Below are 19,100 nucleotides of genomic sequence, written 5' to 3' on the forward strand. Positions count from 1 at the left end.
ATAAAAAGTCTTTAGCTTCTCCTTTCTATTATACCTAAACAAAATCAGGTCAAAATTATTTTACAAATGTCCACAAATGGATGCTTTTCAGTAAAGACAGTTGTACAGTGAAGCAGAAAAAACTAAACATCAACAAGACCAAATGAAATCCACCAGACGAGACATGGATGAAGTTGCAGATATGTATAAATTATATTTCATGGAAGTTTGGATTATAAAATATTACTCCAAGCTCTGAACATGTTAGACTACACTTTAACATATAAACCAATGATTAACAAAGTTATGTGCACCAAGGAAATAAATAATAGGTGAGCTATTAATAGCGCATTAGTTGAAGAAAGAGCCATGTAATCTATAATAATGTTTTGGGGCACTGCAGTTAAGATAAGATAAGATAAGATAGACTTTATTGATCTCACAGTGGAGAAATTCACTTGTCACATAAGCTCAATAGTCAAAAGAAGGTGCCAAAAGGAGGAAATGGTGCATGGGATATATATATACAGTGCCTCCGCATATATACAGTGGATCAAGAAAAAAAAAAAAAAAGGGGCAGATATTTAAAGTAACTTATATGACACATATGTATTGGGCGTTATACATTGAAGTAGTACTAGGTAAGGAACCACAGTGAGGTAGTGAGATAATGATAACAGCTGAAATCTCTTAAAAAAAATACTTGCCACAACAGCTATAAGTTTTGTGCTTTACAAATCAGCAATCTATGGAAAACAGAAGACAATAAATAAATAAAAAATGTAATATCCGTTTGCATTTGGCACCGAGCCAAAGGGTGCAGAGCCCTTCCAGGTGGACAACAACCCTAAATATGGAGCCACATTTACAAAATCAAAGTACATTCATGTGTTCGAATGGTCCAGTTAAAGTCCAGATCTGAATACATTTGAGATCTGTGAAAATAACTGAGAATCTCTTTTTGAGTGAAGCTGGGAGGAAGATGCATTAACACGCTTGTAGCTATTATTGCAAAGAAAGATGGTGCTTTAAATCAGTTTCAATCAATTTGACATGTGACAATTTGATGACATGAGTTGTCAATTGGCGCTATATAAATAAACTGAACTGAATTGAATTGTATTTACGTTTTTTTTTTTTGTCACATTAACACATTGCACTTTTCTTACTTTGTTTGGAAAACCAATCAAACATTTCAAAACGATGCAGGCTTTTCTTTTGACTTCATAATTATACAATATATGTTGATAAGATCAATATTATTTACGGGATATAAGGTTTGCAGTTCTGTGACAAAATGTGGAATAGTGCAAATAATTTCATAATACGCTGTAGCTTCTGCTGGTTTTTGGAGGCTTGCTATCAGTTTTCTATCCAACATCTTTGCTAATAAACTGCTTAATTGAGTAAAACACAACTTAAATCGCCATCCTTTTTCTGTTACATATCAGACTTAACTTATTGCAACTGTCAGCAGAAATGTCACCACATTCTGAGGGAAGGAACACCTTTAAAACTTACCATTTTATTTCTCTCTCCATGCTGCCAACAGAAGACACATTTAGTGAATATTTAGCATTTTCACGCTCCATTACCAAAATCCTGATGGGCAGCTTGTAATTCTGCAGGTAGAGGAGGATGATACAGCAACACTTAAAATTAAGTACAAATTTTTAATTTCAGGAACAGAAATAAACAGAAGAGACAATTTTGTTCAGGCAATTTTATTTAAAGAAAATTAAAGCCTACACTCTAACCAAATCCAGTGCCAGGAACATGAAGGCTGACCAAAATAATGCTTCATGATTACACTGACTTATCCTCCAATTTGACTGCTGGGTCCTGTGTTGGAATGCAGCAACTTATCCTCCCGTGTAGTTTTGAATTAATGCTCTGGAAAAATATCAAACAAGTAAAACCCAGAAACATTGTAATCCAACCTGCTCATGCAAGGCTCATGGTTGCCCTCATCTGGATAAAATGAAACACCTCACTGCTGAGATTGCACCCTTTGCCAGTAGGTGAGGCTATAGTACCACTCACGGAGTCCACTGCAGCGGAGAGGAAGGAAAAGATTCATGAGGGAATAAAAAAACAGTTTTGATTTAACGTCAAAATTATACTGCTATTCTCGGCTGGTGAAAGTAATATAGTTGCACCATGTAGACAGCTTGCAGCAGGGCCCTCAGAGAGAGAGAGAGAGCAAGAAATTGAAGAGCGCCCTACACTTTTAGCAAAGGAAATGAATTGTAGACATATAACAGATCACCTCTATTTCCCATCACAGAGTAGTATCATTTCCTTGGTGCTCTTTTGATGGAATGAGATAAAATGGAACTATTCTCAGCAGGGCGACTCCGAGGAGCACACAAAGTGGACATTTATCTGACAATAGGGATGGATAATCAAGGGATGAAGGGTCCAATCCATCACTGGACTGAAAATCTTTGTTTTGCTTCTTTTTGTGTGTGTGTGTAAGCCTACTGCAAGGGAAACTAGTAGAAGAAGTAAGGTACTTAAAATAAAAGAAGAAGAAAAAAAAGAACTATTGGAACTTCTTAATTTCATTTAAATGTTAATATAGATATTGGGAAAATGCATTTGTGAGCAGCAGATGTCAGTACAGTTTTGTTGGAGGTGGTGTGATGGTTTGATTTAGCTGTTTCCTAACAAGAAGGGTTTTTTGTTTGTCATCATTAGAGGCAATCCCATGCAAAAAGCTATTTATATGAGGTACCTCAACCATCCTGTATCTCTACAATATGGGGCCAAAGTGCTTTAAATTATGTTTTATTCCTTTGGTACATCTGACTTTAACTGTCAATATCTCAAGAATTTATGAGTTTAGAAGAAGGATTGTTGGTCTTTATTCTTGAACTTTTGGGGCAGGCAGGGACCAATGTTCACTGAGGGGTGGGGGAAATTGTATATGTGCAAACCCAGTTCTGTGTCAATCTACACTAATCACACAACATGAAAACAAAGTAGCAAAATATTCATATTATCTAAATAAACCACTGAAGACAGCAGATTTTTTAAGCTATTGCTATTTAATATATACAGATATTTATACATATATGCATGCCATACTGTGTTGAGCAGTTGTGCTTTGCATTTAATTACATAGCAAACTTCTAGAAAAAATACAAATAACAGAGGAAAAAGTTATGAAAATAGCATGAATTCTTTGTCACATTTAATGTCAATATATTGATACAAGTAATTTATTTATGCTTTTCTTGTCAATTTATAGTTAATATACAACAAGACAACAAGAATTACTAACAGTCTGGACATAGTACTTCAGAGTATCACTGTGGCCCGTTTTAGAGGAGAACTGCTTGATCTGGTGGTGGTGAATTACATCGACATGGGAATAACACATCTCTTGGTTAGGGGTCAAAGGGGCAGCCAATGGCAAACCCTAGCTTTGTATCTGACTGTTTATACAGTCATTGCTGGATTTAGATATGAGTGATATGGCTCACAACCCAGAGCAGGAACTATATGTAGGACAGGATGACCAAACAACCAAAAAATGTAATATATTCTATATCCTTCAATCATCTTTTTCTTATATTATGTCCAGGAATAGAGGTATGGGCAGAATACTTTGCAGTAGAAAGTGCATGATAGGGAATTTAGTTAAATACAAATGTCACTGTTTCCTAAACCAAAGAGCTCGAATCTTTATCAGAATTTCATTTAATCATCCAAAAATAATGAATCATATTGGATATTAATATAATAGTATGAAATTTGAGAAATGTATAAAAGAAAGTCCTCACAAATTTGCACTTTGTACCAGTATCTTTATAAAGCACAAAATGTATGGAGGTGGGTTACAAGGAGGAACTCACCCATTAAATGAAAAAACCTCTTCTTCATATATATTGATAAAATGTGCAAGAAAATGGATCTAGTTCACAAAGACAACAAAACTTCAATGATTACAGTGAAAGGAAAAGAAGGAATAGTTGTACAATAACAGACAACAAAGTGGAGATGAACTTGAAGAAAGCATAGCAAGTTGTTTACCTGATTAATGCACTGAAAATGGAGAGCTCTGTGATACAGCTCTGCTCGTACAGCTTGTCAACGCTCCCTTACTTTGCATCGAATCCTTAATGTGCTTAATGATCACAAGGACCATCCTGCCTTTTATCACACATGCAGAAGGCAGAGCAAATGAGACACTAATCCAAAAATAACAAGGCTGCATATTCTTCCTCAATCTTTCAGTACAGCAGAATGACCCAGCATAATTGGCTGACCCCCTACACACATTTCCCTCCCATAATGCATTGCTTGCTGTCATTTTAACAGGATGCATTGTGTGCAAAAATGATCATTCAGAGCATCCCTGAGCAACAGTCTTGAATGTTCTGCAGTTGTGTGGACGATTTAGCTCTAATGTGTTAATGGTATGACAGTGAAAGTAATACAGCCTTGCGTTTCTGACAGAAATTATAGTCTGCTTTACGATAGAAGTTTGCTTGTCATCTTTTATAAATTGGTCTCCATTTCCAGTGCGTGTGATAGTCATACAGAGGACAGTACTTCTCCGGACGACTCCTGAAAGGGATCATTCTTCTCTACTTTCTCTGCAAGATCAATGTTATGGATAGAGCCTGGCTTGATGATGGTCTCATCACTTTCCACCACTTTGTACTTTCCTGTTAATTCCTTCGTAAAGACTTGCTTCAGCTTCTGTTTCACTTCAGGGTCGGGACAGTAAAGATATTCATACAAAGCTGCAGCCAAGATTCCTCCCAGAACAGGGCCCAGCCAGTACACCTACAATAATAGGGGAGGGGGAACACCCTGGTTAGCAAGTTAGTTAATGAGTTACTCCTTAAAGATTTTATCTGAACTACCCTGTGTGTGCTTGATGACATAGTAATTTCTGCAACAAATTGAGTTAAACTGTAACACACTGTGCAGTAATGACTTTATATTAACTAGCAAACAACATAAAATTTTTATATTTCTGAAAATGCCGTTTAAGTGATTATCTGATTACAAAGGCAAACCTAATCCATGTATAAGGATGCCACAACTTTAAAAGAATATAAACATGTTGATGTTTATCAGAATGATATAAAATATAATATCTGATGTTTACTTTTATTTACTCATCTTTGAAATTTCATGATTATATTCTTACTGTTGGTCCCACCAAAGGAGAAGGGATAGGAGCGAGGAACAGGAGGGAAAAGCAACAATTTCCCCAATTCAGAAGCAACCCCAGGGAAGCTTTCTAAAGCTGTGACAGTGCATTGTTGCCACAGGTTTTAAAGGGTGCTAAACTTGGAATTTACAGATCAGCCCTGCTAATTGGTAAAAGGCAATGTTGCCTTAAGAAGAAAAGTTTAATAAGGAGCTTTCACTTTTCTGAACAACCTAAAACTCTAGGTTCAACTTTTATTGTAGATATATACCAAACATGAGCTTATATGCTTCATTTCTAAATACAATTACTTTCTAAATAAGATACCATAGCATTACTGAGTTTGGGACCAGAAGTGAGATTTAGAAATACAAAAGAGGGAACTTTTAAGGAGAAAAAAAAGCATATTAATTATAAATAAATATAAAGTATATTCTTTCTGACCACTGGGGGAGCCTGCAGAGGTAATCAATGACAGGTGATGGCTTAAATCCCCCTTTCTGGTGCAATGCTACAAAATATTTTTAAGTTAAACAAATGTTAAATAAATAGCAGCAGTAACATGACCCACACCTGTTTGTGCAAAGCTTGGTGGAAATTAATCCCTTGGGTTAATAACAAAAAATACATAAAAAAATAACTTTAGGCCAGCTGTCTTGCATACCGTTTTTGACACTATATACAGTATTTTAACCTAGAATTCTTTTGCACTTTTCATAAGAGCATAAATGAAGGGGGCAATTTGAGGGTTTAATAGATGTATCATATGATGCAGCTTAACTCTGCAGATCCTTTGCATGAACTTAGCTAATTAATATTATCTTTAAATCAATTATGTTTCACTGAATAGTTAAAAAACTAAATTTCCTAACTATGTTATATTTTACTTTATGTAACAGACGAAATGCCTTTCATAACTGGATCTGTGCATACAGTTATTATATTTAAAGCACCCAAATTAAGAGCAAATTGCTTATTTATATTTGTTTCCTCCATTACCTCTTTATTTTATGTGTATAGGGATTAAAGTTATTTATCTGAATTTTTTAAAGATCATAGACTCACATCCACCTTTACACAGTTTGGAACCGAATTGAGAAAATGTTTCAGCTTTCTTAGTTATAATTTTAAAAATACATTTGTAAATCTTAAGGGATCATTTTATGTATGTTTACTGCCCCCTGCTGTTTATTTTTCATTTTTTTTGGGTTTGGACACTTTGGCTGTAAATCAATTGACAAATGTTATGCATTTGTTTGTACATCGTTCTGTTAAAGAGTTGTCTCTTACCCAGTGGTTGTCAAAGTTAAGTGTGACCATCGCAGGTCCAAATGAACGAGCTGGGTTCATGCTGGCTCCTGTGTAAGGAATCTAAGACACATATTAATGCAGATTTTGATTTGAAGGATTAAACATAAAAAAATAGACACAAAATCATACTTAACCAAGCTTAAAGCTTACATTGTACATGTCTGAAGTCAAGGTTTTCTGAACAAATAACTCTTTGTTACAACATGCATAAATTTTTCACTGCTCATTCATTTGCTCTACAGGGTTCAGGAAGCCTCTGGAGACTTGTTGCCATGCGATAGAAGCCTCCAGTAAAGATCTGCAGCAAAAGTACACAATCACAGGCTGACAATTTCACCCTGAGATTACCTGTTTTAATTCAGCTAAGAAACCTTGAGCCTTTTTGGTACAAAAACTGAGTATTACTGTTGACAGAACCTATGTTTAATTTCTAAATCAGTTTTTTTTTTATTGCTCGGAGACTTTAAACGTGTAACGCTAGTGAGAACTAAACAGCAGTTTTATTGAGCCTACATACATAAATAAATGTACTCACTGCAAAGAAGTGTCCGATAGCTACTGCAAATCCAATGGCTAGGCTTGCAGAGCCACTTAGGTCTGTACGTCTGGGATCACAAGTGGCAAAGATGGTGAAGACCAGTTCGAAAGTAATGAAAAGCTCAACAAGAAGGGCATGTCCTAATGAGATCTTGGAGTTCACCTTGAAATAAAAAAAATCCAATTTAGATTAAGAGAAACCCTAAGGAAAGATTTGGTACAAACAGAAAAAAATACGTTGCTTTAGTTGTTACCATAGTAACACCGAGAGATCCTCGAACATCCGCAGGTGTAACAGCGTAGAGTATGCCAGCTCCGGTGATGGCTCCTAGACACTGAGCCACCACATAGAACACACCTTTTGCAAGGCTTAACTTTCTGGTTATAACCATGGCTGCAGTGACAGCTGGGTTTATGTGGCCGCCACTGATGTGCCCGAAACACTGAACCATAGTGGCAATGCTGAGGCCAAAGCAAAGGGAGATCAGCACCAAGTCAGCAGGAGGGGGATTGTCCTCCCCTGCAGCCCAGTTGATAGTGGAGCCAAGGCTGAGGAGCACAAAGATCAAGCTGGCTGCATATTCACCTGACACAGCCCTCCAGAAGCTCTTTGTCCAGATCCCTTTAAAAGCCACCATTATACTCCGACAGTTAGAGCGGGACAGGAAGCTCCTGGCAAAAACATCAATGAAAAAAATGATTAGCCTACTTGTGTATTCCTGAAATGTAGCTGGAAATTTACTGAACCCTATCAGAACAGCTGCCTCTAGGCAAAACATTTATCCACCAGAAATTTAAGACAGTGAATCTCTGTCACAAAATATTTTTACAGAATACTCTTAGGTACATTGTGGAGAGAAAGTTTTCATGCATAAAAAAAAAAAAAATGTAATAATCAAAAGCTTGTAATTATTAAACATGGATCAATTCTAAAATAAATAAAATATGTTGGTAAACATCAAGAAAAATCAACAGGATAAAGAACTTTTTAACAAACTTGATTTAATTAAGAGTTAGTAAATGTTGAAACTTACCGAATGCGCTTATATATTCTGTCTCTTTCTGTCCCCGTAGTCTGTGATATTTCATTCATAAGTCCTGGTAATCTGTTAAGCAGAACAGATATCTAGCCCTTAATTACAAATATATTTGTCAAGTCCTATTGCCAGTGGCCTACAGGGTTAACAGAGGAGCAGCAGGTTGTTTAAGTTCAGACCTGCAGCAGGGTGCAACACATTGTGCCCTGGGACTGCAAGCAGCAGCTTTATTGGTGGATACAAAATCATCCCCTCACAGGAATTAAACAGCCAGCTCAAGGGGGGAGGAGTTAAAGGGAATGTGTATCATGTAAGGATGACAGCACAATTAGGCAATCAGCTTCTATGCCACTATCAGAGCTTTGAGTAAAGGCATGAAAAAGGCATATTTTATTTAAAGTATGTGGATCCAAAGACTTGTTTTGTAAAGATGTTTTGTACCTCTCAAAACAAGTTTAGAGTCCCATTTTAAAGGGGCATTCTTGGCATACAGAGGTAAGTTAAGTTTCATTGATCTGTAACCTTGTTAAGTCCTGCAACAGTATAAAGTAAAGTAATTATGCATGAAATACACCATTCTTAACCTTTAAATAAAGGAAGGTTTTGATCAACAATCCTAAATGCAGCAACCTTTTTAGATTGTAAGGTACATGTTTTTTGTCCTTTTTTTATCTGCAGCTCACCTTTTCCATCTAGTTACAAAATATTTGATTTCTACTGTTTATCCTATTAATCAATATGCATACAAGAAATTCTAGATTCCTGAAATTTAGTTCAAAGTCCACTTTAAACAAGACAAGACTCGTGTCATTGTTCAACATGAATTTGTTTTGAGGATTAACCTAAATAGAGAGCTTTTTAGCAGTCTGATAATCAGAGTAAAAAAGGTCCTAATGTGAGCTTTTATTGATGCTTGCCGACCCTCTGTACTAAAGCATGACCCTCATTACAGGTCAAAGAAAAGGTAACTCAAGTTTAACATTTGTATGTATTTCATTTAACTTAAGATTACTTATATTCTCAGTTCTCTGCACGTCATTAATAGTAAACAATGATTTCTGACCATATTAGCTTTTAAGATAAACACATTTTAAAAACCAATACCTTTAAAACCATAACCTCAAACAACTGCAGCTCAGAATAAAGTGGTATTAGAAATGGACCAAGACAAAAACCCTGTTACTGATTGAAGAGGATCAGTAAAACATTGTATGACCAGAAGGGATATATACATGCAAGAAATAATAAATATAGCATCAAAAAGAAATTTAAATTTCAAAATCATATCTAGACAAGTTAATCAATTTTTGGAATTCAGCTTTATTCAAGACATTGGTAGAATTAGGTATATTGATAGAAATGCCAATGATGCTGAACAATGATTAGCAGTGCAAACTCTGAAACAATATACTGGCTTGTTTTTTTTTCACACTGGTCAAACATTTGGTTAACATATTAGTGACCTTGCTTTGGAGAACAGAGCTAAGAGTCTTAATGTGTCATATATGCAATGTGTTAATATTTACCTCAGAATTACCACATAGCAGCTCTGTGGAGAATGTGTTCCACATGAGCCATCAAAGATGACAGAAAAAAAAAAAGAAATGAAGGTGACACAGAGGAAAAGTGAAATGTTAAGCTTGAATTTTATTACCACCTTTTATGATTATATTCCTCTCGGCCGTAGACAGCTGGAGGTAGGCACCAGCACCCCTAACAACCCCGCTTGGGATAAGCGTGATAGAAAATGGATGGATGGATGGATGGATAGATGATTATATTCCTGAAACATAACTCATTTGATCGTTGTTGGCATGTAATCTTGATTTCTTTTTTCCACACAGACATCACAAAGTTTAAACAGTGTTTTGTAGTGTAGTCTAGTTAAAACTTTCAGCACTCTAGTGAATTTGGGGGTTAGATTTAGACTTAGACAGACTTTATTGTCTTTTTGTACACACAGAGTGTATACAAAAATAAATTTTGCTCGGTACACCTCTCAATACATTTTCATTTTTTAAAGTGCAGCAGTGGTAATGTAAATATACCTTCTTGCCAATTTTATTTATTTTTTTTTGTTGGTGGGGTGGGGGGTCAGGATTTGGGGGTTGAAAGGTTTAACTCAATGTAATAGAATAATTAATGTCAACCAAAAAAGAAAATAATATCTTATAATAAAATGGAAGTACTGTGTGTTGTGGCTGCTTGAGACTTGTCAAAGACACAACAATGCCATGTAGCCTAACATGATAATTGAACACGATAATTATTGTTGTAAAATGATGCCGGAGTACAAAGACAGAGCCAATGCATTCATGCTAGGAGTAGCACACTACTGTACATGGAGCAAGACCCCAGGCCAACCTTGGACCTTCTTGCCAATAGCAGTGACGTTTCAGACCCTTCCAAAAAACATGTCAAATCATGTTTTCTCACCATTACATCTATCACCATTATGTTTTTTCTTATGGCTTAAAAGTGAAGAACAGTTCTTCGTGACAGACTACATGCATTTGCATTACAGAAATGGAATTTATACAGAACATCTAAATTGTTATGTAATGCAGTTCAGACAAAGAGAAAAAGACATTCAAATTGCTAACATGGAAAACTAATGTACTTGTCAAAACCCGCTTGTGTCATTAAAAAAGTAATTTAGGACAAACATTAAAAAAGGGCAATGTTTATCAGCAGGCTTCAAGAGTTTATTAAGCATACCATTTTAAGTTTTTGCCTACGTATGAAAGTTTGATATGAGTACATTAAAGAATCAGGCTTTGTGCTCAGAAGAGGTGCCATGACATTTTCACAAATCTAGTTTTAAAACAGTGTTACATTGAAAAAAGGCAATAAATGGAGTCACTTTAGGTTGCAGAAGAAAATTTTCCAATTTTTACATGACCATAACAGGCCAATTTGTCTTAATTATGGGTGAAAGGAAAGAGTGGTGGCCTTTTTTTCAGACAATTAAACAGCATGGTGTAAGTGGTAGGACGACGGGCAGCTGTGTAAAAGCCAGAGAAAACTATTTTAATATTGTCCATTCTGTCATTTCATGACAAGCGATTTAAACTAAAGAAATAAAATCAACAGTTTTAGATTTTTTTTTAAATTAAAGGTATAGTGGAGGATGTTCTTTATCCGCCATCATCAAAATAAGTGGTCCTCCTAATTGTCAATGAGTCTAGTGATACGTTGACGTAAGGCCGTCCTATGTGCTCGTCCCCATTTTCACTTACCTATGGTGAGTCTGACATAGTGGAAAAATTGCAAATCTTCTTATGGAAAGTAAGCTTGAATGAGCGATGTTAATCTGAAGGCCAAAAAACAACACTGCCAGTTTAAAAGGTCAACTCCTTTCAGTACAACTTTTGCTTTTTGTAAAAATTTATTGAAACTCCAAGTTTAGTACAGACAGATCATTTCAGTCCTAGCAAAAGTTTAATGCAGTAGATCTGAAATTAAACCATTAAAGCAATTATTGCAAACTCTATAACACAAAGAATAGCTCTGATTATTTAATTCCCCCACTAAATACATTACTAAAATCCATAAACTCTGGCGGTGGTGGTGACTAAAAAACATTCGTCATTCCACTTTGCCGACGGTCGAAAGTGGACTTGCTACTTGTTTGTCAATCAAACAGTTTGTGTTTGTGCCTCAATAACTTTAATTACGTAGGCTCCAAGCGTAACTCATACGGTCCTCCATTATGCCAAAGCATGAAGAAGTACTCCTACTGCTGCAGCTTTTTTTTAGCTATTTGTTCACTCTTTTGTGTAAAAGAATCATGACAAACCTTTTTTCGACGTAGTAAAAAAGAGGAGAGAAAGTGGGAGAGAACAGAGCTGGCTAAATGTGTGTAGGAGATTGTTTTCAGAGATGATGTGCCCTGAAGCAATGGTGTCAAAAGTAGACACTTTGGTTACTTAAGTAGAAGTATAGATACTGCAGTTTAAAAACACTCTGGTAAAAAATTAAGTATCAACTTGACCTCTTTACTCACGTAAAAATGAAAAAGTATGTGCTCCAAAAACTACTTAAAGTATAAATGTATGAAGCAACCTTTAAAAAGAAAACAGCCAGATGCCACTATATGAATTGAAAGCAAAATGTTTCGACTATTTCGAAAAATTCTTTGAGATAGGGCCAAGGATGAGGGAGGTCTTGTTGGTCTCCGTCTCAAATTTCCCGATACGCTCTCATCTGTGTCCGACCTTTCAGACATTTCAACATCTTTTTCTGAATAGCTAACCAATGAGTGTTTGCATTACATGACTTACCCAATGACACTAGTTTTCACTAGATGTGGATGGTGGCAAAGATCTGCATTGGATGGCGCACATGACGTGAAATACATATTTATAAACATTAAACCGAAGCCAAGAGTAACTAGTAATGTGCGTTTTAAAAATGTAATGAATAGAAAGTACAGATACATGTGTGAAAATGTAATGAGTAGAAGTCAGAAGTAGGAAGAAAAATAAGTAATGTAGTACAGTATAGATAACTAAAAAGTGTACTTAAGTACAGTAACAAAGTATTTGTATTATGTTACATGACACCTTTGCCCTGAAAGGAGCAAAAGGGTCTGAAAACAAATGATTTGGCCGCAAAACATCTGCTGGACAGATAAATTAAGATAAATTCTGTAGAAAGTATTGTTTTTTTTTTTTATTATTAAACATGCAACAGCAAGAACACACCAACAAATTGTAAATATAACTTTGAAATGATGGACGAACAGTCAACATAACTGTCTCAAAAGCCTGAGTAAAATTTCTAGATTTCCGGGAGGAAATAGTATTGAAAACCAAGTCTATTAGATTAATATATAGTTCTTGGCATAAAATAAACCGCTGAATAGAAGATTTGCTGTATAATATTTCAAGCATCAGCATTTTCAATCCAGCAAAAATATATTGTTTGATTTATTTCCTGGCTGTTTTTTTTTTTTTTTTTTTAAACAAGACCATCCAACTGATATCAATACTGGGATTTTTAATTGTTCAAATTGTTCTGAGAAATCAAAGCAAAACTCACCCAAAAAAAATAAAAAATCTGACAGTTCATGCATGTATGTGGTTTTACTAACAAAAGCAAACATGGCCATTAGGCTTGCTTGTTTTACATCAAAATATAAATGTGCACACCATATCCACTCAAATATTGATGATTTACATAAGACCCTTAATTGTTTCAGTATTATGATGAATTCTTGAATTTTGCTGGAGTAGCTGCTCCAGGCATCGGATACATCAGAGTAGCCCCTTTTTCCTTAATTAAAATCTTTACTGAATTGTGTCTGACTAGAATCTAGTTGAGTTAGTTTATGGTTGTCGGCAGAGTACATGTTCTATAATGTCAATGGCCCCTATTTTTTGCATTTTTGTTTCACGTAATGCAACTTGATGTGAGCTCAAAATTACTGCTTACGGTTTCAGATTGGCAGCATCAAATAGTCAGTGTCACTGAGCAATTTAACAGTATTGCTAAATTGTGATATTTTTGTGGCATGGTGTTCAATAAATATGCTTGTAAAAATAATCTTTTATCATCTTTAGCTATGTGGTTTCTAATTCTATTACGGTATGAAACAAAAAGCTAAATCTGGTTTTGAAATCTCACTTTGCACTGAAATACATCTTTCAATAGTTGAGACCTTCTCATTAATTTTCAATAACATGCATCATGACATTGCCACTTGTTCTCCATGTGCATGTGTGAGTTCTCTTTAGGTAGTCTGGCCTACTTTCCCCCAACATATACGGACAGAAAAACAGACCCTCCCTCTCTCCCTCTCTCTCTCTCTCTCTCTCTGTTTTCAACACAAAACATATGAAACAAGCACTTACAGTAGAAATGGAAATATCTTTCATTGTCCCGATGGGCAAATAGTTTGTCTCATTGACAAATAACTTATATGCAAAAAAACTTACAGGTACGCACAAGACAAAACAATATACATAGAGTATGTTACAACACGGTATGGAATTTTCAGTAACAATGTATAGTATAATCTGATCTGACCAGTGATGGCATGTTTAGCCGGATGTCGTCATGTCGTCATTCAACCGTTGGTTGTTTATCCTTTTGGGGAAAGCCTGGTCTGATTCGGAGACACGGCATCCATCCCACTTTGGATGGTGCAGCTCTTCTTTCTAGGAATCTGGCCGCATTTATCAGTCCTCCAAAACCCTGGCCCCCCAGGGTGCAGACCAGGAAGCAGAGTTGTAGTTAAACACACATCTCTGCAGCTTCTCTACTGTTACCCACTGTTTACTCCATCCAGACCGTGTCTTGCCCACGACCAATATCTACTAAATTAGCAGATATTCCTAAAGGAGTAAATCATGATAATCTAATTAAAATTAAAATAACTCCAATTGGGGAAAAAGTTAAAACGATTAAATGTGGTCCCTCTAACATAAGATCTCTTTCCTCTAAAAGTCTGCTAGTTAATGACTTAATTTGTGATAATCACATTGACTTATGTTGCCTTACAGAAACCTGGCTGCAGCAAGAGGCATATGTAAGCATAAATCAGGCAACTCCTTCAAGCTATTTAAATTTTCACATACCAGAAGTTCTGGGTAAGGATGAGGAGTAGTAACAATCTGTCAGTCAGTTAATACTTACAACTCTTTTGAACATTTAACCCTTAATATCCCCCATCCAAATTTCAAAGCAAGAAAACCTCTTCTTTTTGTAACTTTGTATCATCCACAAGGTCCTTACTCGGAATTTTTAGATGAGTTTTCAAAATCCTTCAAAAAGATTTTAACATCCATGCTGACATTGAGGCAATGGCTTAAGAGCAGCCTTTAATGCTATCTTAGACACTATTGGGTTTGTTCAAAATGTGAATAGTCCCACACATTCTCATCTTCATACTTTGGATCTCAATCAGCAGGTTTACTAGTGGTTCCTAGAATTTCTAAAAATAGAATGGGAGGCAGTTCTTTTAGTTATCAGGCTCCTCTCCTGTGGAACCAACTACAAGTTTTGGTCTGTGAGGCAGACACCCTGTCTACTTTTAAGACTAGGCTTAAAACGTTCGTTTTTAAAAAGGTTACAGTTAGAGTGGCTCAGGTTATCCTGAGCTATCTCTATAGTTATGCTGCTATATGCTTAGACTTCTGGAGGACATAGGGACCCCCATTTCATCATTCTGCTTCATGCTGTCTCTATTCTCCCAATCTGCAGAATCTGTTAGTTCAATCTCTAACGTTATGCGCTCTCTGCTTTTCCTCAGAGTAACTTTGCCTCGTCTGTTCCTGTTTGGCTGTGACACCATCCTGGATAGAAATATCAGCTGTGCTGCTTCCATCAACACTCTTGTTTATAGATGCTGGAGAGCTGCCTGTTTACCATTGTAGTTCTGTTTCTCTGACCGTGATTGACTGAATGTGCTCTCTTCATCCTCTGACATGGGAGCTGGCTCGGAGCTCATCTGCCTGGCTGTGTGTTTCCTGGACGGGGCCGCCTTTTACAACTGCTTTTTGTATCTCTGCTTCGGTCTCCTTGAACCCCAGTCGGCCTCGGTAGATGGCCGCTCACACTGAGCCTGGTTCTGCTGGAGGTTTCTTCCTGTTAAAAGGGAGTTTTTCCTCTCCACTGTGGCTACAAGCATGCTTAATGTGAGGGATTGCATTTGAGTATACGAGTCAATGCAATCAACTGGTTTTCCTTAGATAGAAAGCTTTGAATCAATTTGACTGTATGATCTGGTTGAACTGTATAGTGCCTTGAGATGATTTGTGTTGTGAAGTGGCGCTATATAAATAAACTGAATTGAATTGAATTTAAATGAACAAGATCTCCAAATGGAGCAGAAAGCTGGACAAACAGAAAATAAGATTAAAAAACATAAAGGTAATATACAAAAACTAAGTTTCACTTTAACACAAACTGTTGATGTTTTATAATTCTTTACCCAGTAAAGAAATCAATGATGGGTTAAGCAGTCAGACATTTTACTCAAATAAGAGTGGCTATACTACATAATATTATTTCTCAAGTTAAAGTCCCGGTTTGTACAGTGAAGTAAGCCTACATCTACAAGTACTTAAAAGGCAGTACTTAAGTTAATTAAGTAAATGCAAACTAGATAAGAACCACCTCTGCTTTGCAAAAACGTCAGCTCTGTCTATTTTTTAAATGGTCAGATTCAATACAACACCACTAAAAAGCTGTTACAGGCAAAGTGAAAGTTACACAGGTTGAGCCTTATTAAATGTTCTCATGTTGACAGCTTGGACCTCTGTCCATACTTTCAACTTGCACTGTTTTAATTCTTTTTTCCCAACAATGTAAAGTTTTTTACAGTTATTTTCAGTTGTTTTGGGACATTTCCTGAGTCATTCTCAACCTTTGAAAACAGTTAGTGTCATAAAAACGGGACAGACAGACCCAGTATTCAAGGCGAGTCAGCCAATTGGAATATTCATAACCTTTAATAACAGAAAAGTAATAAAACAGAACAGAGCAGAAACGCAGGCTGCTGAGGATAAGCGGAAGGCAGGGGGCGGGCGCAAACCAGGTTCTTGCCTTTCTGCCCCCGATGCAGCAACCCCAGTGAGCAGACAGGAGACCGATCCAGGTCAGAGAAACAGTTCAGAACCGGACAGTTCTGAAATCCAGGAGTCCGTAGCCGGACCAGGAGTTCTACTCCAAACAAGAACAGACAGATCCAGGGTTCCAAGAATCCTCACAGCGTTCAGGCAGGTTCACAGTTCTATGAGTCCAGCAGCATTCTCAGACAGACACGCGCAGATGCCGACAGGCAGGCTCACTGATAGAGGAGAACATAGACAAGACATGGTACGAGGATAAATGCCAAACTTTAAACTGGTCTCCACCGTGGAGCCAGGCTAACAGGAATTAAAACTGACCTTCCCCTCGTTCTGAGCCAAAACCCTAAGGGCTCCGCGGAGAAGGACCAGAACCCGCACCCCCTCCGCATGCTGAGCCAAAACATGTGAGGGTTCAGCGGAGAAGAGTTGTGACATGACCAGGACACAGGAGACAAACACCCAACCCTTTCACTACTCTGGCCTTCGAAGACTCAGGACATGAACCAGGAACTTAACTAAAACCCCAAAACAAACATGAAAAACTGACATGAATACATAACACAAATAAACTAAGAACACAAGAGTAATGATCTGGCTCCAATAGCTACCGAGGCTTCGATCATGACAGTAAGTGCATTTCCCAAAGCTGTACGGATAGCAAAACAGGGTGGATTTGCTGCAAAAGTCAGTCCCTTGCTTAAAATCCTTAGTTAATCTCTCAAAAGTAAATAGCTGTGTCAATTGTCACTGCCATCAAAATGACAAATCCCTCTGCTATTGTGTACACATATGTCAGACACCTTAGCCATGTTGTAAATTTCCTGATCCACATATTTTATAAAACACCTAAACTGACCGTTTTTTTTTTTTTTTTTTACGGCTTAATGAGAGAAGTAGTGGGCTAACCTGCAAGGCTTGGTTTGAATGGCCATGAAGCCATTCTGAAGCACATATCAAGGTGCTTATTTTGAGCCTGGATCGATATATATTTTTGATTATGTTTATGGTGGAGAATCCTGCTTCACAGCAGAAATAAGACACTGCCTTCGGACAACATGCGGTAATTTATAAATGTTTTAAATCAGGTTGGGTCCAGACAGAGCAGACAGAGCAGGTAAGCAAAGCTCATCACTATCCACTCTTTATGAATCAAAAAACAAAAACTTTGACAAACTTCAAAGATCTCTTTCTAAGAATCACCTGTCACTGCCTCAAACAGCATATAAACCATTCCAGCCTTTATTGCTTCATTTTCCTTTTCTTTAAACATAGTTACCATTATATCTTTATTACAGGCCTATAAAAATTCTTTCTCTGTTCTGGTTTAAGAGATGGTGCACAGACTCATGCAGTGGGACTTTGCTTTGTAGCTGCGATGGGTGTTTTATTATGTTTCTATTAATAAAAAATAAATAACTTTTCATAATCTGTCACAGTAAAATGTGGAAAATTGTTTTAGTTTGTGTAGCATAGACGGTAGTGGGGGAAAAAAAAAAAAAAAAGCCCAGAACTGCCCACCCTGCTCAGTTGGAGACGCTATACGCAGTCAGTGTGACATGGAAAACAATCGGATTGGAGATTAAAAATATGATGCAACTGGTGTAACCCTGACTTTACTCCTTTGGGTTTTTCCTCACCCAAGTTACATCAAGAACTGGATCACTTCATAACTGATCCTTCACCAATTCTCTGCAAGCTTCATGCTACAATCATTACTTCCTGGTTCTCTCTCTGTGTTTCTCAAATGTCATCACCGGATTCTGTATTACCTCATTGTCTTCTGCGTCTTTCAAGCCTGGATCTGCACAAACAATTTCTGCCATACAACCCATAATCCTGGATCCACTCGCATCTCCCGGGCAGTTCTCATCTTCCACAACTGGCTGTTGGTTATTTCCTGTGCTGCTTTCCTGTGGAATTACCTTACTTTATTCATTATTCTCTCTTTCCCATTAGCATTTTTTTTTTTACTTTCACCAAGGAGGTTATGTTTTAGGAGAGTTTGTGTGGGGGTATGTTTGTTGTGTGTCTGTCTCTCTATGTACAGTATATCTTGAAAAGTTATGGACTTATTTTACTGATATTTTTTTAAGAGGTGCCCCTCATGTTAATGAACAAATCCATTACAATTTAGTCATGATCCAAATCATAATCTCAATAGGGGAATTATTTAAATGATTCTGTAACATTGTGAGATAGGGATATTTATCAGAACAAGCAGTTCCCCACTAAACCAGGAAGTTTCTAGCGGGGCTTATTGAAAACTTCAGCAACAGACTCAAAAAGTTTGGAGGTATTTTACTTAAGGCAAAAACACAAGAAAGGGGGATGTTGTTGGTTCATTAGCAGGATTAATTGAAAACTTATGGGAAGGTTTTATAAACATTTTTTTTTACAAGCTGTGTACCTCATGGCAAAAAACAATCAATTTACATTTATTAATGTATTAGCTGCTTGGTGCTTGGTCTGAGTGATTTTCTAGAACTCATG

At 36.7% G+C, this 19,100-nt stretch overlaps 1 protein-coding gene across 1 annotated transcript; it reads right to left on the minus strand.

The window, feature by feature from the left end:
* Positions 1-3,111: 3,111 nt before the first annotated feature.
* On the minus strand, positions 3,112-8,200 carry aqp4 (aquaporin 4). Its single transcript, XM_015372496.1, has 5 exons — positions 8,032-8,200; positions 7,252-7,669; positions 6,996-7,160; positions 6,440-6,520; positions 3,112-4,776 (listed from the first exon to the last, which is right to left on the minus strand). The coding sequence occupies exons 1-5, from the start codon at positions 8,088-8,090 to the stop codon at positions 4,522-4,524; spliced, it is 978 nt and encodes a 325-aa protein (XP_015227982.1). The 5' UTR covers positions 8,091-8,200; the 3' UTR covers positions 3,112-4,521.
* Between the last annotated feature and the right edge of the window lie 10,900 nt (positions 8,201-19,100).

This window comes from Cyprinodon variegatus, unplaced genomic scaffold (genome assembly GCF_000732505.1).
Source record: "Cyprinodon variegatus isolate N-32 unplaced genomic scaffold, C_variegatus-1.0 Scaffold73, whole genome shotgun sequence".
NCBI classification, from domain to species: Eukaryota; Metazoa; Chordata; class Actinopteri; order Cyprinodontiformes; family Cyprinodontidae; genus Cyprinodon; species Cyprinodon variegatus.